We start from the raw sequence: 24369 nt of genomic DNA, 5'->3' as shown, positions 1-24369 counted from the left end.
AATACTATCAGATCAGTAGAGAACATTGGAGAAACCCAATTGCAAGGCATTGGCAATAGGCAAAGAGTTTTTGGAAAAGATCCAGAGACACAGGCCATCAAAGCCAAAACTGAAAAATGAGATTACATCAAATTGAGAAGCTTCTGCACTGCAAAAGAAACACTCAGGGAAGTGAAGAGGCAACTGACAGAATGGGAGAAATTATTTGCAAACTATGCAACTGATAAAGGATTAATAACCAAAATATATAAAGAGATCAAGAGACAACAGCAACAAAACAAACAACCCAGTTAAGAAATGGGCCAAGGACTCAAGTGGACATATTTCAAAAGAGGAAATCCAAATGGCCAATAGACACATGAAAAAATGCTCAGGATCTCTTGTCCTGACAGTTGAGTACAATGTAATACTTTATCCATTTTAGTATTTTTTTTTGTTCTAGTACCATTGGTTGAACTCTGTAATTAACACACAATTATTCTTAGGTGTTTAAATTTTAACTGAAAAGTGATCCCTGTTAGGAATTTGGAAAACATTATGCTGAGTGAAATAAGCCAATCCCAAAGGGACAAATACCACTTGTTCTCCTTGATAGGTGACAACTAACTGAGCACCAAAAAGGAAACCTGTTAAAGTGAAATGAACACTATGAGAAATGGTGACTTGATCAGCCCTCACCCTGACTGTTGATGAGCAACTTGATATGTTATGCCTCTTAGTATTTTTGTTTGTTTGTTCTACTTAATACTTTTGGTTGAATACTGTAATCAATACACAATTCTTCTTAAGTGCTGAAACTTAACTGAAAAGTGATTGCTGTTAAATATAAGAGTGGGAATAAGAGAGGGAAGAGATGTGCAATTTGGGACATGCTCAAGCTGACTTACCTCAAACGGTAGAGTTAGAAACATACCAGGGGATTCGAATTCAATCCCATCGAGGTGGCATGTACCAATGCCATCTCACTAGTCCCAGTGATCAATTTCTGTTCACAATTGATCGTAATGATAGGACTAAGAACCAAAGGGATCACATAAACAAAAATAGTGTCTGCAAATACTAGCTGATAGAATAAAAAAGGGAGAGAACGATCCAACATGGGAAGTGAGATACACAGCAGACCCATAGAATGGCAGATGTCCTAAACAGCACTCTGGCCTCAGAATCAGCCCTTAAGGCATGCGGATCCGGCTGAAAAGCCCATGAGAGTTTTTCAGGCATGGAAAGCCAAGACACTCTGGGGAAAAAAAAAAAAAAACCTAAATGAAAGATCTCTGCGAGTGAGATCCCAGTGGAAAGAACGGGTCATCAAAGAAGGAGGTACCTTTCTCTGAAGGGAGGAGAGAACTTCCACTTTGACCATGGCCTTGTCTAAACATGATCAGAGTCAGTGAACTCAGGGGACTTCCATAGCCTTGGCAGCTCATGACAAGAGCCTAGGGTGATTACTGAGGCCATAAACAAGAGTGTCAATTTGTTAAGTCAACAACAGGAGTCACTGTGCACTTACTCCTCATGTAGGATCTTTTTCCTTAGTGTGCTGTACATTGAGATTTAATGCTATAACTAGTACTCAAACAGTATTTTTCACTTTATGTTTCTGTGTGGGAGCAAACTGTTGAAATCTTTACTTAATGTACGCTAAACTGATCTTCTGTATATAAAGAGAATTGAAAATGAATCTTGATGTGAATGGAAGGGGAGAGGGAGTGGGAAAGGGGAGGGTTGTGGGTGGGAGGGATGTTATGGGGGGGAAGCCATTGTAATCCATAAACTGTACTTTGAAAATTTATAGTCATTAAATAAAAGTTTGAAAGCAAAAAAAAAAAAAATGCTCAGGATCACTAGCCATCTGGAAAATGCAAATCAAAACCACAATGAGGTTTCACCTCACCCCAGTTAGAATGGCTTTCATTCCAAGGGAAATTAAATCAGCATATGAAAGTGTTATCTGTACCCCCATGTTTACTGCAGCTCAATTCATAACTGCTAAGATATGGAATCAACCCAGATGTCTATCAACTGAAGACTGGATAAAGAAATCATGAGATATATACACCATGGAATACTACACAGTGGTTAAAAAAAAAAAGAAATCTTGTCATTTGCAAAAAAATGGATGGAACTGGAAAATATCACACTTAATGAAATTAATCAGTTCCAAAAGGACAAATACCATATGTTCTCCCTGATCTGTGATAACTAACAGATCACATAAAAGGTAATCTATAGAAGTGAAATTAATACTTTGATATACAATGACTTTGAACAGCCCTTGTCTTGACTGCTGAGGAACAAGTTTTGTTCTTTTTGTTCTTGTTGTTGTTTTTTACAATTTGTTGAACTCTTAGTATAGAGATAACTGTATGAGTATAAAGTTAACTGAAAATAGATTTTAGTAAAAAAATAAGCAAAGGAATAGGAGAACAAGGAGGCAGAGGGGTGGGAGTGCAGGTGGGAGGGCAGCTACAGTGGGAAGGATCACTATATTCCCAAATTCATGAAAAGCATGAAGTTTGTATTCCTTAAATAAAAAGTTTCTGGGGGAAGAAAACTTACTACAAAGCTACAATAATCAGAAGAGTATGGTACTAGTCTAAAGATACATAGACCAATGGAATAGAATTAGAGTCCAGAAATAAACCCTTATATATATATATATATATATATATATATATATGGTCAAATAAATTTTGACAAGGGTGCAAAGACCATTCAATAGAGAAAAGCACCATCATTCCAATAAGTGGTAGCTGGAGAAACGGGATATCTACTTACAAAAGAATGAAGCTGCACCCTTTTATAAAACTTAACTTAAAATAGATTATGGGCCTAAAACTGTAAAATTCCAAGAAGAAAACACAATGCAAATGCTTCACAAACATTGGATTTGGTAATGATTCTTGGATATGACATCAAAGACAAGAATGACAAAAGCAAATATAGACTAACTGAACTGCATGAAAATTTAAAAAGTTTCATGCAGCAAAAGATAGTATCCACAGAATAAAGAATAACTCGCAGAATGGGAGAAAATGTTTGCAAATCACGTATCTGATAAGGGATTAATACCCAGGATACACAGAAAAGCCCTAAAACTGAACTTCAAACAGTATGATTAAAAAATGGGCAACAGACTCAAAAAGACATTTTCTCAAAGAGATAAAAATGGCCACTAAGCACATAAAATGATGCTCAACATCACTAGTCACTAGGAAAATGTAAATCAGATTTATAAGACAGCTACTATAAGGGGGAATAAAAGAAAATAACAAATGTTGACAAGGATATGGAAAAACTGGAAACCCTGTGTACTGTTGGTGGAATGTAAAATGGTATAACACTTGTGGAAATCAGTGTAGTGGTTCCTCAAATAATTAAAAATATATTGCCATATGATCTAGCAGTTTGGTTTCTAGGTATATATCCAAAAAGAGCTGAAAGCATGTTCGTAAGAGCATTATTCACAAAGGTAACATGTAGAAGAAACCCAAGTGTGCACTGATAGATGAATGCATAAACGAAATGCAGTGTAAAATATACAATGCATTATTCTCCAGCCTTAAAAAAGAAGGAAAAAATATAGACTTACACTATAAAAGGTTTGAAACCTAAGAACATTATTCTGAGAAAAGCCAGCCATAAAAAGACAAATCCTATATGATTTTACATAAGAGGTCCCTAGAACAGTCAAATCTATAGAGACAGAAATTAGAGTGGTGGTTCCCAGGGTTTAAGGAGAGTCAGTAATGAGAAATTAATATTTAGTGGGTACAGTTAATTTTACAAGAGGAAAAGCTATGGAACTGGCTGGTGGTAGTGGCTGAACAACATTATGAAGTATTTAATAAAAGTGAATGTTTACTTAACAATTGCTAAAATGGTATATTTCATAATTGTATTTTACTATAATAAACAAATTGGGAGGTAGGCACTGAGGTACAGATTAAGTTGCTGTTTGGGAAGCCCTCAAACCATATCAGAGTGCTAGTTGGGAGTCCTGGCTACTCTGCTTCTCATTCTGCATCCTGCTAATGTGCCTGGGAAGGCATTAGATGATAGCCCAAATAGTTGGGTCCCTGCCAACAACTGGGAGACCTGGACGGAGTCCCTGGATACTGGCTTCACACTATCCCAGTCCCAGGTATTATGACAATTTGGGGAGTGAACCAGTGGATGGAAGATCTCTCTCTGTCACTCTGCCTTTCAAGTAAATCTTAAAAAAGAAAAAAGTTTTGTGTGGGCACTTGGTCTAGCAGTTAAGATGCCCACATCCTATAATAGAATGCCTTGAGTCTTGGCTTTGCTCCTGATTCCAACCTGCTAATGTGCATCTTGGGAGGCAGCAGGTGATGGCTCAAGTGGCTACATTCCTGCCACTCATGTGGGAGACACAGTCTGAATTCTTGTCTTTTGGCTTTGGTCTGGTCCAGCTCCAGTCATTGGGGAACAACTGGGGAATAGACCAGTGGATAAAGGGTCTCTCTGTGTTTCTCTCCCTTTCAAATAAATAAAATTAAATTGGAGGGGTAGATGTTTGCCCTTGTGGTTACTATGCCAGTAATGCAGTATGCCTGTGGCCACATTAAAGTACATGGATTTGATTCCCAGCTCCAGCTTCTGAGTCCTTCTTTCTGTTAATGTGGACCCTAGGAGTCAGCAACCATGATTAGTTCAGTTTCTGCTACACACATGAGAGACCTGAATGGAGTTCTTGGCTCTTAGCTTTAGCCCTGCCCAATCCTGGTCATTCCAGGTATTTGGGAGAGTGACCCAGTAGATGATCTCTCTAACTCTCCCATTTCTAATAAATGGGGGAAAAAAAAGGAAAAAAATCTGTCATATGTAAGATATGTTTAACATTGTTTGTAATAAGATATTAAATTGGGACCGGTGCTATGGCTTAGTGGGTAAAGCCACCACCTGCAGTGCCAGCATCCCATACGGGCATCGGTTTGAGTCCCGGCTGCTCCACTTACAATCCAGCTCTCTGCTATGGCCTGGGAAAGCAGTAGAAGATGGCCCAAGTCCTTGGGACCCTGCACCAATGTGGGAGACCCGGAAGAAGCTCCTGGCTCCTGGCTTCAGATCGGCGCAGCTCTGGCCGTTGCAGCCAATTGGGGAGTGAACCAGCGGATAGAAGACCCCTCCCCGCCACCCCCACCCCGTGTGTGTGTAACTATGACTTTCAAGTAAAATAAATAAATCTTTAAAAAAAAGATATTAGGCCGGTGCCGCGGCTCACTAGCCTAATCCTCCGCCTAGCGGCGCCGGCACACCGGGTTCTAGTCCCGGTCAGGGCGCCGGATTCTGTCCCGGTTGCCCCTCTTCCAGGCCAGCTCTCTGCTGTGGCCAGGGAGTACAGTGGAGGATGGCTCAGGTGCTTGGGCCCTGCACCCCATGGGAGACCAGGAAAAGCACCTGGCTCCTGGCTCCTGCCATCGGATCAGCGCGGTGCGCCGGCCGCAGCGCGCCGGCCGCAGCGGCCATTGGAGGGTGAACCAACGGCAAAGGAAGACCTTTCTCTCTGTCTCTCTCTCTCACTGTCCACTCTGCCTGTCAAAAATAAAATAAAATAAAATAAATTTAAAAAATAATAAAAAAAAATAAAAGATATTAAATTGATGCGTTCAGTTTGCGAGACAAAATGAATTAGTCTAAACAAAGAGACAGCAATATAAAGCTTTATAAGTGCCAATGTATTAAGTAAAAGAAAACAGATTGAGAACCCAAAATAAATTAAATCAGATCTATTCCCACCCACTCCTATACTCATCAGGGTATATAGGTCATCCCTATTCTGCTCTCAAAAATAAAACAAAACCACATCCACATATAATTACTTTTAGGCTTTTTAGGCATAAGCTTATTGATTATGGCCAGGGGTACTGGAAATACTTGAAGGCAGACTATAGAGAACAAAATAAAGATGTTGTTTTTTATAGCAAAAGAAAGGTGGATCATCCCACAACCTACTTGTTTCCATTAGTATAGTCAAAAGGAAATGAAACAGAACAAATACATTTTAAAAACTTTCTAAAATGTTGATTAGTGAAACACAAGGTCAAGGACTGCTGTCTTTGTGAGTGAACTAATTTTATCTCTACGTCCATGTCCTCTTGATTTCTCTGAAAAAAATTGGCACTGTCTTACAGAGCAAATAATCAAAAATGACTGCCAGGCTATTTGTTTTTAACTCACTCTTCTAAAGCAGCTTTATAGGCACCAGATGTGCATATATCATAGACTCTATCTGGCTTCAGCAAAAAACAGATTTCTTACACAATCACAGGATAAATATAGAAATACATTTCTAAACAAAATATCAAAATCAAGAAATAACTAAACATTTTAGAACTAAAATATCAGATCTAAAAGGCATTATGTTTATTATAATAATAATAATAACAGAAGTAGCATGCCAGCAGCAGCAACAATTAGCTCTCATTTACTGAGAGGTTACTTAGTGCCAGGGACAGGGTACTTGACAAAAACGTATAACCAAATACTCTACTCTCTAGGATTACCTATGTCAATACATTTTTCCTTCAAACAAATCAAAGTGTCCCCCAAAAAAGAGTAAAAAAGAAACTTAGAAAGTAACTTTAAAATACTGAATGAGAGATGTTACTTTAAAATGTCCTTTTAAAAAAAATCATCTCTTACACACACATACCCACCCAGAAACTGTTCAGGGCAGATACAGAGGAGCAGATTTTAGCAGATATTTTAGTAAGGCTCCTAAAATAGCCCTCTGAGGTTGGTGCAGTTTTCTCTGTATTTAAATGGATTAACCTAGAGTCATTACTACTCAAAATGATACTAATCAGTTTAATTCTGATTAAAGGGACATACAAGGCCACTCCAGACAAACTGTTAAGTCAGCAGCAACCTCAATCTCCTAGAAAAGCATTTGACAAATACTAATGAATCCTCTCTATGTCTCTAGAGATATTCTTTATTTACAATCAAACTAATAGATTTTTATCAAAGCAACTTTTAAAATAAAGCCACAGTAAAAGAAAAAAGTATTATAAATGAAAATTGGTTATTTATTATGTTAATAAATGTATTTTAAATACTTTTATACAGTTTTTGCTCTCTTTTAAGAAATACTGGGTGTTGTGTTAAGGAATTAAATTCATTCTTCAAAGAAATCCTTGGCAATGTATTTGACACTTCCTGTCAAAACATTTTCTCCTAATATCCTTGTATGACTACTATTTAACCTGTGATCTCTGATTTAGAAAAAAAAAAATGAATTTATTCCTGAGTTTATAAGCCAGTTTTCTTTTGGGTTTAGTGTCTAGATTTCTAATATCTCTTGATTACTTAAAAAAAAAAAAAGTTACAGTGGGGGAAAATGCTTAATAAAATCTTTTCACATTATTATTTATTACAGTTAATATGATTACTTTTAAAATGACTTTTAAAAAGATTTATTTACTTATTTATTTGAAAGAGTCAAAAAGAGCAAGATCTTCCATTTACTGGTTCACTCCCCCAGTGCCTGCAATAGCCTGAGGCTAAGCAAGGCCAAAACTAGGGGAGACCAGAAGCTCAATTCTGGTTTTCTACATGGGTGGAGCTTGATACTTGGGCCTTCACCTACTGTCTCCCAGCCACATCCACAGGGAACTGAATAGGATGCGTGGAGCTGCAAGGATTTGAACCAGGCTCTCCAATATGTGATGTGGTAAACCCAAGCAATGTAGCACAACACCAGTCCCGTGATGACTTATTAAAGGTACAGTCTCAAAATATTAAAGAAGTGTTTAATTTGGCCGGCGCCGCGGCTCACTAGGCTAATCCTCCGCCTAGCGGCGCCGGCACACCGGGTTCTAGTCCCGGTCGGGGCGCCGGATTCTGTCCCGGTTGCCCCTCTTCCAGGCCAGCCCTCTGCTGTGGCCAGGGAGTGCAGTGGAGGATGGCCCAGGTGCTTGGGCCCTGCACCCCATGGGAGACCAGGAAAAGCACCTGGCTCCTGGCTCCTGCCATCGGATCAGCGCGGTGCGCCGGCCGCAGCGCGCCGGCCGCAGCGGCCATTGGAGGGTGAACCAACGGCAAAGGAAGACCTTTCTCTCTGTCTCTCTCTCTCACTGTCCACTCTGCCTGTCAAAAAATAAAAAAAATAAAAAAATAAAAATAAAAAAATATTAAAGAAGTGTTTAATTTATAGCTATAGAAAAAAATTATACTTCTTAATCATGAAGTAAACAATCTTTTGATGGCTTACAGGGCGTAGAGTACCTAAAAGTAACCTATCAACAAACTTAGTATCATGGCGAATAATAAACTGTTGATCATGACTAAAAACATGGATTTGACTAAAAGATAGTAATCACGTGGATATTTAACTTTTTTTTTTTTTTTTTTTTGACAGGCAGAGTTAGACAGTGAGAGAGAAGACAGAGAAAGGTTTTCCTTTCCATTGGTTCACCCCCAAATGGCCGCTACGGCCGGCGCGCTACACCGATCCGAAGCCAGGAGCCAGGTGCTTCCTCATGGTCTCCCATGCGGGTACAGGGCCCAAGGACCTGGGCCATCCTCCACTGCACTCCCAGGCCACAGCAGAGAGCTGGACTCGAAGAGGAGCAACAGGGACAGAATCCGGCGCCCCAATCGGGACTAGAACCTGGTGTGCCGGCGCCGCAGGTGGAGGATTAGCCTAGTGAGCCGCGGCGCCAGCCGGATATATAACTTTATACTTTGGTTGTATTTCACCTATATTTTGAAAACAGAATATTTAAAAGGCTCAAAAGGTAATTCCTACTGTTAGGAGGAACTATATGCTTTGTAAAACAAAATTTTTTCATTGCTTAAGATAAACAATTTCTTAAATAGTCTTGAAATTAGTGAGAATAGTCATTAAATGTAGTAAAAAAGCGAAGTCCAAATCCTGGCTCTTTTACTCATTAAGACTGTGTCATCTCAGAGAAATGCTCTGTCCTTTCTACGCCTTGGTTTCCTCATTGATGGAAAGGGAAAAATAGAAACCACCTCATAAGGTTGGTATGATGATCTAAAGAAGTCAATCTCTATAAATCACTTAGCACAATGCCACACACAGTGAACGTTCAGTAACTGTACTATTATTGTTGTTGTCCTGGGTTTTGCTGTTATATGCAACAAATGCCAAATTCTCTTCTACTTGGGCATACTGTAACAAAGTAGACAACCTGAAATTTTCTCATCAGGGCATGGCTATATTGATTTCTGACCTACCAGTACATCTGATTTACTTTAATATTCTCACTGTGCTTATTAGATGCTTAAAAAAACTGATAATGTCCTTCATTGACAGATCAATACAGAGGTTACCCACCTGTGCAGCTCTTCTGTTTTGTCTTCAGTTGGACCTACAATTAGTAAACAATGGCGAAGGACAGCTGCCATGACACGGAACTGATGAGAATCACTCTACAATAAATAAAATAAAAAAAAAAAAGAGGAAAATTGCGAGTTGAATGCCTTAATAAAGGAGTCAGGGGCATTACAATGTCATTTGCCCCACAAAACAATAGTTCTTATACCATGCACGGTAGATGGCAGGATATTCTAAGAGGAATTCCCAAGGCAATACTAAGTAGTCACTATCTTACATGAACAGCCACATGACCTCCAGAAACAGTCATTATCAGTAACTGATCTAGCTATAATGATTTACCCTGAGATTCACTTCCAAGAGTGATTCTTTTGTTAGATCATATTCTGCTCCAGTTTACCAGCCATTATAAAAATTTAAACAGATGTAATGTTATCAATTATTTTAGTAGTTGGCTTTCCATCCTTAATAAAAATGTCTCATTTCTTAACTTTCAAAAGCAATGACTCCATTAATTCCATTTAATCAATCTTCTTAATCTTCTAGTTCCTCCAGAACTATCAGCAAGTGATGAAAACCAAGTTATCTGAATTTCATCTTCTCCTACTTTTCCAATGTTTATTAATTAGCAGTGGTATTAAAAAGACACAGGGAGTCAGAGAGAAGGCAAACAGTAGGAAATAAACTAAGCTCTGAATAATTATTTGGTTTACATCATTATTTCTTGGGTCACTACCATTTCTTTAATCATCTGCATCAAGGTTGCATCTCTCTTCATTCAGGTTTTAATAAAGGCAAAATATGAAATTATACATAATTATGATAGGAAACTGGATATGTTATACTTCAGGAAGACTCCAATTACTTTAGAAACTATTACAAAGTTCTAAAATTTATTAGTATTTAAAAGATTTCAAGTCCGTATAAAGTGAATTCTATTTACATATTATACATATATCTTATATTCGTAAAAATAACTCATCTAGCACTTTTAGGAAGATGTTTTATAAAACATAAAATCTAGGAAGCAATAAAGTGCACTTTTGTTACTCACAATATGGAGGATGTTATTTTAAGCATAACATCATCATATGCTGATCTGAAAGAAATGAAGGCCTTAGTGGCATAACAGAAAAAAGCAACACAATTGGGGTCAGGAGTCTAGGCTATGACCCTTGACAATCATATAGCTACTCTGAGCCTGTTTCCCTACATGAATCTCTACAAACACAAGATTCTGTTAGAGTTGTAAAGCGATTAAATTAAACAATATGCATAAATGTGCTGTAAAGCTTTCTGCAGGAGGTGGAGGTAGAGGAGTAGGAGAGGTGTGCGTTTGACGTAGAGGCTAAAATGACCCTTGGGAAGCCCCACAACCAGTTTTAGAGTTCAAGTCTCAGCTCTACTACCAATTCCAACTTCCTCTTTATGCACATCTTGGGAGGCAGCAAAGGAGGGCTCAAGTGTTTGGTTGGGTCCCTGACACTAACGTGGGAGACTAAGACTGAATTCCTGGATCCTAGCTTTGGCTTAGTCCAGCCCAAAATGTTGTAGGCATTTCAGGAATAAATGATGGGAGATCTATGTCTGTCTCTTTGCCTTTCAAATGAAACAAATAAATACATAAACATTTTTAAAAAACATTTGAAGGTGAAGAGAAAGGGAGAAGGAGGAAGGAAATAAAGGGTAAGACTGACAGAATTGACACACTTCATAAACGAAGGAATGGGAAGAGTGACAATAAGACCAATGGAGACTGGTGGGGTTGGAATGAATGTCATCCCATTCACCATCCATCTCCAAAAGCTAGATTAAAGATTCTTTCATATTTAGGTTACTTTTACCTAGCCCTATTACATAAAGTATCATGTAATACTCATACATTACCTAACTTGATAAAATCATATTTTCCGTGGTTTTGGAAATTAATGGAGACACGTACTTTCTTTTCTTATGCTGATGTTGGCAAGTCTCTTGTGAAATTACCCATTATCTTTTCCATTACTTGCAAAGGCAAACCAAAAATCCCACCTTCTATTCCATTTCCTCCTTTTCCAGTTTTCCTAACAGTTAGTTTCAAGTTGTACACTATGTCTGTGATGCCATCTTTTATTCTAAATTTACTAAATTCTCTTAATTTCTCTATTCAAAATGACTGCTGAAATGCCTGGATTGTTTACCTCTGCTCTTTGCATTGCTGATTCCTTTTCATCCACTAGGTCTCAGTTAAAAACACTTTGTCAGAGAAGCCCCCTCTTTGACATCTTATCTAAATGGATTCCTGCTTTCATCATTCTTTACAAGATATTGTACTAAGATTTCTATCATGAAACCATAATCTGTAATTCCACATTTGCTTGTTTACTTGCACATACTTCCTTTCCTCTAATCTAGTTCCTTCATGAAGAGGACATGTTCAATAGGTGATCAATAATTTAAACGAAAATGTGAAGTACACATAAACAGACAAGAGCCCAGCTAGATAAAAGTTCATGAAATATAACTAGTATGAAATCATATACTGCCAAGGTTAAGGACCCTAGAATTCTTATGCTAGGAGCTTCACCCAGGTCTCCCACATGGGTGCAGGGCCCAAGCACTTGGGCCATCCTCTGTTGCTTTCCCAGGTTCACCAGCAGGGAGCTGGATCGGAACTGGAGTGGCTGGGTCTCAAATCACCACCTATCTGGAATGCTGGTGTCACAGGTGGCAGCTTTACCTGCTATGCCACAACACTGGCCCCTATTTTTTTTTTCATATAACCATATAATTCATCTGGTAACATTTATTTTTATTTTTTAAAGATTTATTTATTACTTGAAGGGCAGAGTTACAGATAGAGAAGGAGAGACATAGAGAGATCTTCCATCTACTGGCTCACTCCCCAAATGGCCACAACAGCTAGGGCTGGGCCAGGCTGAAGCCAGGGGCCAGCAGCATCTTCTGGGTCTCTCAAGTGGGTGCAGGGGCCCAAGGACCTGGGCCATCCTATGCTATTTTCCCAGGCATGTTAGCAGAAAGGTAGATTGGAAGTGGAGCAGCCAGGACTCAAACTGGCACTCACATGGGTGCCAGTGCTGCAGACCATGGTTTTAATTCGCTGCGCCATAGGACCGGCCCCTCTGATAACATCTATTAATAAGTCCTTCCTTTTCCCATTGTATTTCCATGCCACTGTTATCATAAATCAGCTGTGTATGTGTAGGTTTATTTATAGACTTAATTAGTTTATGTCACAATAAATATTTGTTGGATAAGTGCTTTCATTTAAGAATTCTTTCTTAACAAAGGTTAGAGTGGACAATATTTCCTATTGTTGTTTATTGTTGTGTGACTTTTCATGTCATTTAAAGTCTTTGATCTTTAGTGTCCTCATCTGTCAAATGAGGCTAGTCCTCTTGTCTCACAGGATGCCAGGAGTATTAAATGTAATTGCTCTTATTATAGGACATTATACAAACACAGCTTATACAACAGATATTTACTTGATTCATGATTTAGTTATAATATCTTTCAGGTATTAATATTTTCTCCTCTGAAATAATATTGCCTCCAAAAGTTGAGAATGAAAAAAAGTCCTTAAGAACAAAGGATAAAGGAATTTTGAGTGGGCAATCAGGATGATTCTGATAGTAGAAATTAAAAAGGAAGACAAAAATTCAGGAAATTCTTTGGGATCTCTTTTTATAGCCTTCATTTCTTATTTTTTTAACTTATTTATTTGAAAGGTAGAATTAGAGAGAGAGAGAGAGAGAAAAAAAAAAAAGAAAGAAAGAAAATCTTCAATCCATTGGTTCACTCTCCAAATGGCCACAATGGCTGGGGCTGGGCCAGGCCAAAGCCAGGAGCCTAGAACTCCATCTGAGTCCCCAGGTGAGCACAGGGGCCCAAGGACTTGGGCTATCTTCCACTGCTTTCCCAGGTGCATTAGCAGGGAGCTGGATTGAAAGTGGAGAAGCCAGGACATGAACCAGCACCCATATGAGTTGCCAGCATCACAGACTATGGCTTAACCTGCTACAATACACTGCCGGCCCCCAGCCTTCATTTCTTAATCACACATTCTACAACTATACCATTATTTTATTCTCCTGTGTGCAAATTATGGAAGATTAAAATTTATATGACTAAAGTTTCAATTTTTTCACCCTTTTTATTTCAAAATATCTGCCTATTCTATCAATGGCTTAGAGAAAGCACAAAGACAGAATTATGGCATTAGAAGCTGTTATGCATTGTTGAGGTAATTCTTTTTCAGCTTCAAATATATAGAATGTGTATAAAACAGTAATAAGTAAATAAAAAATCAGGCTGAAATTTGATTGCCATTGTAAAGGTACTGGAAGATGGGACTTTTAAGAAGTGTTTTGCTCTTGAGCATGCTACCTTTAGGAATGGATTATTGCCATTATCAAGGGAAGGGTTTTGGATAAATTCTGAGAAGTTCTGGCACCCTTCTGCCTGTGAATGCACTCTTTTGTCATATGATGTCTTCTCCTACATTAATACAGCAAGAAAGCTCTCACCAGATGTAGCCCCCTTGATCCTGACCTTCTATCCTCCCAAATTTTGAGCCAAATAAATCCTTGTTGTTTCCAAACTACCTAGTCTGGTATCCTGCTACAGCAACAGAAAGTGGACTGAGGTACAGCTGTACATCCACCTGTGTTTATGACTGATTTCCATATTAGACTGTTTGTTCCTTGAGGGCAGAATGATGTTTGACTTTCTATTTCGTGTGCCTGACACGGTGATAAGTGTGTGACTTTTCATAGGTCATTTAAAGTCTTTGATCATGAGTGTCCTCATTTGTCAAATGAGGTTAGTGCTCTTGTCTCACAGGATGCTCTGTGCTCAATAAATCTCTGTTGAAAATATGATTCAGAAGGCTAGTGTTGTGGCGTAGAAAGCTCAGTTGGAGTCCTGGCTGCTCCTCTTCTTATCCAGCTCTCTGCTAGTGGTCTGGGAAGGCAGTGGAGGATGTCCCAGGTGCTTGGGCCTCTGCACCCACTTGGGAGACCCAGAGGAAGCTCCAGGCTCCTGGCTTCAGATCAGCCCAGCTCTGGCCACTCGGGTCATTTGAGGAGGGAACCAGGGAATGGAAGACCTTTCTCTCTGTCTCTGCATCTCAAGTAAATAAACTTTGGGAAAAAAAAAAAAAAGAAAAAAGAAAATATGATTCAGCAAGAAAACACTGTATAGGCTAAAGCTTTATTTTTGTTTAATAATACTGTGTTCTTTTTTCACATTTCTTTCAAAGTCTCTACAATCATGGAACCATCCTCTTCAATTACAATGTGATATTCCCAATTAACTTCTATGGGCATTCACTTTTTATCTCATTCAAATGACATCCTTTTCACTCAGATATTTGGATTTCTCTGTTTGTATTTGCCTGTTTGACGTTAGCAAATCTGTTAGTTCTTCTACCTTTTTAAAAATATTATTATTACACTGCACTGACACTTAGGAGCACCGGAGAAGCAAATGAGTCTAAATGAGGACTCCCTAGAAGCATGCTGTCCCTCTTCATCAGCAGAGAGACTGAGGAAAATGTTAAAGCAGGAAGAAGACAAGGCTGTTCCAATCAACCTTTTAAGAACTGACTTTATGTCCTGCTAAAGGAATCATCTGACCTTTTCAAATCTTCTCCCTTTAGGAAAGGGAGAGAGAGGTAAAAAGGGAGACTCACCCTGTTTGTGGAACTAAGACCAGATATATTTCCCACTCAGTGGAAAGGAATCTCCAAATTAATCCACTGATAGTATCAGCAGGCAGGCAGGAATTTAACACTGAGGCCTGAATGTAAAATGAGCCAATGGCACTAATTTGCTAAACCTCAAGAAAAACCTAGTGATTAATTTCCTGTTTCTGGTGGACTGTAAATGACAGCAGTCATAAAAATATCTGCTAAAACAATTACAGGCAAACCCAAATATCGCTATTTTCTATAATTGCTGAGCCATGAAAAAGGCAAAGATTGTTAAAAATTAGATGCCCAGGATTTGAAAAGGCATATATCAGAAGTACTATTTTTTGAAGGTCAATCTGGCAATATAACAAAAACACCTTAAATTTTTGAAACTCTTTGGTCCAGGATACAGAAATGTATCTACAAAGACTGTACAACAAGAAAGCTCACTGAAGGTTTAAAATAGCAAGAAACTGCAAATAATCTAAGTGCCTCTACATAGGGCATTTGTTGAAGACTGGTAAATCCTTATGAAGGAATACTCATAATTATTTTTCTATTTATATTTATGGGTATTATTTGTACTTTTTAAGAGTGTTCTTTTATAAGAATTTCTCTCCTTATTAAATAGCAGTTGGAAGGTGATTGTCAAAAAATTTTTTGGGTTGCAATTATCTTTTTCAGTCCCCACATGAAATCTTAGTTACAATTTAAATTTAAAGAGAAACAACAAAAAATGGCAACAACAATCAAAGGTGCACTCTTTTTACAGCTGGAGTAGGGAATTTGGAACACTATCCAGTTACCCCCACAGCATTCCTAGGAACCTTGTGACTTCAAAGAACACATTTTGAAAACTACTGCTCTTCAAGAACATTTATGTGGGAGAAAAATCAAGATCATAAAATAACTACATTTTTGTATAAAAATGGATATATGTCTTTCTGTTTCTTATACAACAGAGAATGGGTAGAATGGTTAGAAAAGATAAACATCAAAATGCAAATAGTACATAAATCTGAATGGTGAGTTTACGATAATTTGTATTTATTGCTTTTATGTCTTTTTCCTAGATCCTCTACAATAAACATGCATTATTTTAATAAAGAAAATAGCATTATTTATTTAAAAGCTTGTATTCTGTATATTTTTCCATTATTCCTTTATTTCAGCTAGTGTTTTCACTCTCTAAAGACTTATTTATTTATCTGAAAGACTGAGTAACAAAAAGAGAGATAGAGAGAAAGAGAGAGAGAGAGACAGAGAGACAGAGACAGAGAGAGAGTGAGCGAGAGCGAGCGCTCTATCTTCCATCCACTGGCTCCCTCCCCAAAGGGCTGAAACAACTGAGATTGGTCCAGGGCAAAGAGCTCAGAACTACATCCTGGTCTGCCTACATGGTGGTAGGGGGCCAAGTATGTGGGAAATCTGCTGTTTTCTCAGGTTCATTAGCAGGAAACCAGACTGGAAGTGGAGCACTTGGATATGGGATGGCAGCATCACAAGCAGCAGCTTAGTCTGCTGTGTCACAATGCTGACACTTTATCTATTGTTTTAAAGCACTAATAATTCTTCAGGTGCTTGTTCAAGTGAAGTAAAATGTCCTTTATCTGACAATCAAGAAGATATTAAAATCCCAGCATGGCAAGTTTCTCTACCCTGATTATAGATTTTTTTTATGCTAAGTTGTGAGTACTCATTAAAAGAATTCTGTGCTCTGGGCCGGCGCTGTGGCTCAAAAGGCTAATCCTCCGCCTGTGGCGGCGGCATGCCGGGTTCTAGTCCCGGTCGGGGCGCGGGATTCTGTCCCGGTTGCCCCTCTTCCAGGCCAGCTCTCTGCTGTGGCCAGGGAGTACAGTGGAGGATGGCTCAGGTGCTTGGGCCCTGCACCCCATGGGAGACCAGGAGAAGCACCTGGCTCCTGCCTTCGGATCAGTGTGGTGCGCTGGCTGCGGCGGCCATTGGAGGGTAAACCAACGGCAAAGGAAGACCTTTCTCTCTCTCACTGTCCACTCTGCCTGTCAAAAAAAAAAAAAAAAAAAAAAAAAAGAATTCTGTGCTCTGGTTTCTCTCTCTTTTCATGTGTTTTTTTTTTTTTTTTTTTTTTTTTTTTTTTTTTGACAGGCAGAGTGGACAGTGAGAGAGAGAGACAGAGAGAGAAAGGTCTTCCTTTGCCGTTGGTTCACCCTCCAATGGCCGCCGCTGCAGCCGGCGCACCGCGCTGATCCGATGGCAGGAGCCAGGATCCAGGTGCTTTTCCTGGTCTCCCATGGGGTGCAGGGCCCAAGCACCTGGGCCATCCTCCACTGCACTCCCTGGCCATAGCAGAGGGCTGGCCTGGAAGAGGGGCAACCGGGACAGAATCCGGCGCCCCGACCGGGACTAGAACCCGGTGTGCCGGCGCCGCAAGGTGGAGGATTAGCCTATTGAGCCGCGGCGCCGGCATCATGTGTTTTTTAATACCTAGACAATGTTCATCCCTCCATTCTTCAGTTTCCAATCCCCAGAGACCTTCAGAAGTCTTCTCTGAATGTACTGAGTACACTAAATCACTGCAATTTTTCTCTCCAATTACATAACACAATTTGAATCATATATTAGTTAGTAAGCAAATTTATTATCATCCTCACATACAAAACTGAAATTTTATGAAAGCAAATACTATGCCTATTAGTATTTGCCAATATATTACACAGTGCCTAGCATAACGCTTAGTAATTGTCCATAAACATTCATTGACTGAATAACTAAATGTTTGCTAAAAGCTGAATTTACAGACTGATGAAGACATTCTTATCTAAATGGGTTGGCAAGGATCCTATTTTCCATAGTTTAAATTTCTGAAAACTTCAGTAGTAGCCCAGAGTCATATTAACTATGCACATTTTATAACAGCTGTATCAACTGATTCATAGACTGCAACAGGCTCTAGGCCTGAGATAACTGCTCCAGGACTACTGACCCTTATCAGCAGATCTTTATATTTTGGAGAATAAACATTTTATAACACAGAGTGAGAATTTACCACTTCAATGTTTCTGAAAGTTTTTTCCACCCCCACTATTATAACTGAAGCATCCTAACGAGGGCAAACCTCAGTCTACTATTTATTACATGTCAATACATATTATAAACCTTTCTGTCAGAAATCTGAACAGTGTGAGCTACTATTTTCAGTATAATTTAAATAACAGGAGATCCAACAATGGCAAACCAACAGTCTCAGGGGAGTTCTTGCAACTAAATGGAGAACTTAAAAACACCAAAACAAACAGTATAAGAAAAATAACCATAGAAGGTACCAAATAAGCATAGAGACATAACATTTTAAATACTTCTAAATATTTGGTTTCAAAGCATAAATGGAGCATCTGAGCCTTCCACATCTTTTCTTGCCAAATCCCAGGAAAAACTGACCATACTACAGTCATCTAAAACAGCTGTTAGGACTGATCTTCAAATATTTGTTTCAAAATACAGACCTATTTGCACTTTAAAATCAGATGCCTGCATACTCCCACTGTAGCACTGCACTGAGATAATCCTTTTAAAGTAGATTGCTGGAAAAAACAGATCTTTATTCATGGGTGAGAACTATTTCAAATGGACACAATAAAATGTTAACTTGAATATTTTTTTTTTCTTAAGGCAAGGGCTGAATTTCACATTATTTTAGTTTAAAGAGTAAATGTGAAATGTTAAGATTCTAGAAGGATGGAAAAGAGTTTATGATTGTTCACTTAAAATTACTGACTTCTTAAAATGAAATTTCTTGTTTTGCATATTGTTCTCGTGGGTACACAAATCAAACTATGAAATCTGCCTCACTTTGGGATACTAGAGGGTCCAAGACACAGAAAAGGAACCTGGTCTAGAATTAAGTCAAGTGGTTTAAAATAACCTTTCCCACACTCCGGTGTAATGATGCTTGCTTTCTAGGCTGTTTATAGGCACAGATATCTAGTTGCAGTCCTATACTTCTTATGGTTATCTAATGCTATGAAGTAATATCCTTGCAGAATGGAATGATAAAGAATACATAAGCCATCCTTTAATCTTCTGAGAAGACACCATTCCCATGATCAATTTCAGTTGGCTTGATTTCTCTGAAATTTTAAAATAGCAGACATTAAAAATGCCTACAGCTTTTATCACCCACATTATTTCCATTCAAATCTACCATTTAAACCTCATTCTTGAAAAAAAAAGTACAACTCAGAAAACTACATTTGGTATCTTAAAAAACAACAGTCAATCTTCGCTATATTCTCTTCATAGGTTTTACACTTAAATGGAAAGAATAAAATTTGTAACAGGTCTTAACACAACCGATTAATGGGAGAATGGGAAACTTTTTCCATTTTTCAACTTAGCATTTTTCCCTTCCAGGCAGCTCTACAGATGGACCCCAGCCAATTAAATTCTAGATAGGTAAGAATATCATTCTCAACCTTACCTCTTTATGCACCTTCCAACTGTCTACCGTCACATTGAAGAGAGCTTTGAGGGCCTCAATGGCACAGTCTGTCTCCTGAGGTGAGAGAGGAGGTCCATTATGGTCTATGGCCGATTCATACTCATCGGTCCACTTGATACTAAAGGCACTTTCCAAAATCTGGGTTAGCAGCGGTAGTCCCTGGAGCTCATAGCGCAACTGTGACCTGATATCAGTGTGCAAAAGTGACAGGAGGAAGAGCAAGCGCAAGTCAAAGCACTTAATGTCATTGATAAATTTTCGGTCCTTGCATTTTTTCAGAAGGTTACAGAGCTTTGCAGCAAGATTAAGTTCCAGGCTGAGCTGCTGTGCCATCTGACTGTTGAACACTATGTTACACAGACATTTTAATGACTCCACAATAACTGGGAACTCTGACACCTTCTCCAAAGAATCATCCGACTCATTTAGTTTAGCTAGTCGCAGCAGGATCTGCATATTTTCCTTAGTTGTTACAGGAACTAAAATCTTTTTGTCTCTGGAGAGAATGCGGAGTACTTCCAGGCAAGATACTTGACATGTTGTTGGGACGTCCTTCACAAGGACTTTAAATATGCCTTCACAGAGTTTCTGAAAAATAAGAACGAGTATGCAAAAATCATTATTTGACTCAAATGACTTAAAACAGAATGTTTCTCCACCAATGTTACTTAATAGAAGTTAAAGACTTGGCTAGAAAAGGTTTTTTCTTATCATAAACAGAACTGAAAGAGATCTCACATTTAGTGCACTTTTTTCACTGGACAAATATGGAAACTGAGGGTCAGAGGGGTTAAGTTACTTGCACTGGGTCAGAGTGAATTAGTGGCACAGTAAGAGCTAGAATATGGGCTTCCTACCTTCCAGTCTAATGTCTAATGCTGTTTCTATAAAATCACTTACTGTATTTTTAAAAAGATTTATTTTATTTATTTGAAAGGCAGAGTGATAGAGAGAGGGAGAAACAAAGAGAGAGACAGAGAAGATATCTTCCATCCATTGGTTCATTCTCCAAACAGCTGACAAAGCCAGGAGCTAGGAACTCCATCTAGGTCTCCCAAGTTGATGTCTGGGGCCCAAGGACTTGGGTCATCTTCTGCTGCTTTCCCAGGCACACAAGCAGGGGACCAGATTGGAAGCAGAGCAGCCAGGACTTGCACAGGCACTGATGTGGAATGTCGGAGTCACAGGTGGTGTCTTAAACCAATGCACCACTATGCCGGCCCCCACTTATTCTGCTTTAAATTAGCTAGTTTAAAATATCTCCTATAGCTTTATTCTCAATGCACTTTTAAAATTAGGCTCAGTATAGTTTTAGGATAGAAAGCAATCAATCTGAATCACAACTGTTCTCTTCCCAGAAGTAAGATGAACTTTGGTTCACAAAAATTGTCCACAGTAAAGACTTTTGTAGAAAGACTTGAAGAAATATGTGTATCTGCTGGATCTCAGTTATGTTATTTTTCTGAATTTACAGTTCTATGGCAGTAGCCCCACATTTTAGAAAGTCTGGAACCCTTTTTACCTAAGATCTAATAATATTTAGTCATCAAATCATCCCAGAGAAGAACTGTTGCTGACAAACTGATGAAAAATTATTCTAAGTATTGGGGTCCAAAGGGAGTTCAGTTATCACATATTATGCTTTGAGCCAAGGAATCTTCAAAAAAGTTCATAGAAAATGCAGGTTATAAAGAAACTATGCATGGATTTAAAAATAAACCATTTTTCATGTACTTTTAGAAATATCCTTATAAAGAGCAAGGAAATTTTTCTCCAATTTCAAATCTTTCGTATTTAAGACAAAAAATTTTAAATACTACTTCAAATATGGTAATATGAAAGTATTTCAAAAAATTGATGGGAAAATGGAATTAAAAGATAGGCTACTTTCCATAAACTTTTCAAAGTATCCTTATATCCTGAGTGGAATTAGATCACCTTTTCTCCCACACAATTTTATCAAGACAGGAATCATCTACCTTCGTATTTAACTTAAGAATTACATAATAAATGCATTATAAAATACTATGTATGTAAATTTGGAGTTATGCATATCTAGTAGTATACAGATCTTTACCTCCTTCTTTTCTAAGCAAAAAGCAATGGCAACAATAAAATCAAGAAAAATCTATGGGCAATGTGGTGGGTTCCTTTCCTCTTCTACCTTCAGACTCAGAAAAAGAGCACAGCATAAAAACAAATTGGAATACCCAGGGCTTTGTATAAAACAAATGAACTGGGATACTCTGGAATGTAAGGCCATGAAAGAGATTTTATGGTACCTGCAAAATTTATAGTTAAAAACCATTTCATTTAAAAGCTTTCAGGAGATCACTCAGCAATCAAAGACTAGAGCTTTCATTCTCAAGTACAGTATTCAATCATTCTGAAGTACAATATTCTTGTAAATACCATTTCTCAATGCAGAATCACCTCACATAACGACTATTAGGTAGCTTTTTGCTATGATGTCTCTTAAAAAGCAATACCACTTTTTGGATAATTACTCCTTTTTCTTTTGTAGTACAATTTAAAAAACAAATAAAAACACAAACCTGTGAAATTTAATAAAAGAAGTGATACTCAACATAATCACCAGCTAGTGCTGGTGGTCCAGAAATCACACCATGATAATCAGTAAGTTATGGTTAACAGTGGACTGACATAACTGGCCAGATAAACATAGAAAGCAGGCAGGTGAGTTCAGAAAGGTAAATAAGGACTGAAAGCCATTAGCACAAATACTTTAACATCTTCACTGCCCCATGCTGAAGATGTAGAAGGATGGCAGCATGGGAATGAGATTAATACTGCCTGGTAACATTACATTTCTTAATATAAATGTTAAAAATAATACTAGAGGTATGAAGCTCATTGCTTGCTCAAAGTCAATTATAGGCTTGAAAGTTGTCCTACGATGGACTCTGGAAGCAGAGAGTGTAGTAATTAAGAGCAGTTCTGGCTGGCACCACAGCTCACTAGGCTAATCCTCCGCCTGCGGTGCCGGCACCCTGGGTTCTAGTCCCGGTTGGGGTGCTGGACTCCATCCTGGTTGCTCCTCTTCCAGTCCAGCTCTCTGCTGTGGCCCGGGAAGGCAGTGGAGGATAGCCCGAGTGTTTGGGCCCTGTACCCGCATGGGAGACCAGGAGGAAGCACCTGGCTCCTGGCTTCAGATTGGCGCAGTGCCGGCCGTAGCAGCCATTTGGGGGGGGGGGGGGTGAACCAACGGAAGGAAGACCTTTCTCTCTGTCTCTCCTGTCTCTCTCTTTCTCTCACTAACTCTGCCTGTCAAAAAAAAAAAAAAAAAAAAAAAAAGCAGTTCTAGGGGGCCAACGCTGTGGCACAGTGGGTTAATGCTCCACCTGTGGCGCCAGCATCCCATATGGGTGCTGGTTCTAGTCCCAGCTGCTCCTCTTCTGATCCAACTCCCTGCTATGGCCTGGGAAAGCAGTAGAAGATGGCCCAAGTGCTTAGGCCCCTGTATCCACATGGGAGACCCAGAAGAAGCTCCTGGCTCTTGGCATCGGATCACCTTAGTTCCAGCCTTTGCAGCCATGTGGAAAGGGAACCAGTAGATGAAGAGCTTTTTCTGTCTCTTCCTCTCACTGTCTGTAAATCTATATCTCAAAAAAAAAAAAAAAAAAAAAAAAATCTTAAAAAAAAAAAAAGAGCAGTTCTGGATTTAAATTGTCAACATTCAAATCCTGACTCTTTTTACTAATGAGGTAACCTTGACAAAATAGTCTCTTTGGGCCTCATTTACTGTAAGAATTAAACAAGATCACACATACACAGCTTTTAGAATAGTGCCTGGTACATGATAAATGTTCAGTACTGGTTATCTAATACATATTATTATAAGAGAAAATTTCAAAGTACATTTTCCTTTATTACCTCCCTCTACATGCATCATGCCCTTTCCTTCTCTGACAATTTAAGGTTTAACCATCTTCCAAAGCTAAGTTTAAAATCCACTTTCAACAAAAAGTTTTCCTTAACCACTTCAGCCTCCAGGGTTATTCCTTTTTAAGGAATATTCAAACCATGATTTGTAGCAATTATTTCATACTTAGCACATTTGTCCTGTTAGATTTCTGACTTTGCCTCAACTACTAAAAGCTCTCTGAAGGTAGAAAGGACATCTCTTTTTATGAAAGAAAAAAACGTCATCTAATGGCTTTTGAATTAGAAAGACTTGGGTTTTATACCTGGCTTTATTACTGTGTGGGGTGTTGTTTTTTTTCTTTGATCCAGTTATATGATTTAGATATATTATATATATATATATGATTTAGATATATATTATTTAACTTCTCTGTGACCCAGTTTCCCTTCTGAATAAATATAAGATAAAAAAGCATAAGATAGTTAAGATATTAGAATAAAAGGTCCATATCTCACAGGGCTGTTACAAAATAGACTCTGGGACCTAATAAGCACCCGTTTTTTTAAAAAAATATTTATTTATTTATTTGAAAGTCAGAGTTACACAGAGGAGAGGTAGAGAGAGAGAAAGCTCTTCCATCCGCTGGTTCACTCCCCAGTTGGCCACAATGGCCAGAGCTGCACCGATCCGAAACCAAGAGGCACGAGCATCTTCTGGGTCTCCCATGTGGGTTCAGGGACCCAAGGACTTGGGCAATCTTCTACTGCTTTCCCAGGCCATAGCTGGGATCAGAAGTGGAGCAGCCAGAACTCAAACCGGCGCCCATATGGGATGTCAGCACTGCAGGCAGCAGCTTTACCCACTACGCCACAGCGCTGGCCCCAGAAGCATCCTTTAATGGTGATGATTATTGTTTATTTCTTCATAATCCACAAAGCCCTTAGGAGGAAAACTAGAATGCAATAAACACCTCCCCCAAGTAAGATATC

The 24369-nt window shown here is 38.7% G+C and overlaps 1 protein-coding gene across 14 annotated transcripts in view; it reads right to left on the bottom strand.

Moving 5' to 3' along the window:
- RIC8B (RIC8 guanine nucleotide exchange factor B) overlaps positions 1-24369 on the bottom strand; it is a 126545-nt gene that overhangs the window by 70715 nt on the left and 31461 nt on the right. For all 14 annotated transcript variants that reach the window (XR_011380256.1, XR_011380257.1, XR_007919773.2 and 11 more), the window contains exons 3-4: positions 19474-20082; positions 9326-9420 (exon numbers count right to left, since the gene is read on the bottom strand). Coding sequence is in view for 4 of the 14 variants with exons in the window: in XM_017342125.3 (XP_017197614.1) it covers positions 9326-9420; positions 19474-20082 (704 nt within the window). In the remaining 10 variants the exon portion in view is untranslated. The remainder of the gene's footprint in view (positions 1-9325; positions 9421-19473; positions 20083-24369) is intronic.

This window comes from Oryctolagus cuniculus, chromosome 11 (assembly GCF_964237555.1).
Source record: "Oryctolagus cuniculus chromosome 11, mOryCun1.1, whole genome shotgun sequence".
NCBI lineage: Eukaryota > Metazoa > Chordata > Mammalia > Lagomorpha > Leporidae > Oryctolagus > Oryctolagus cuniculus.
This window is presented reverse-complemented; position numbering and strand designations above follow the sequence as displayed.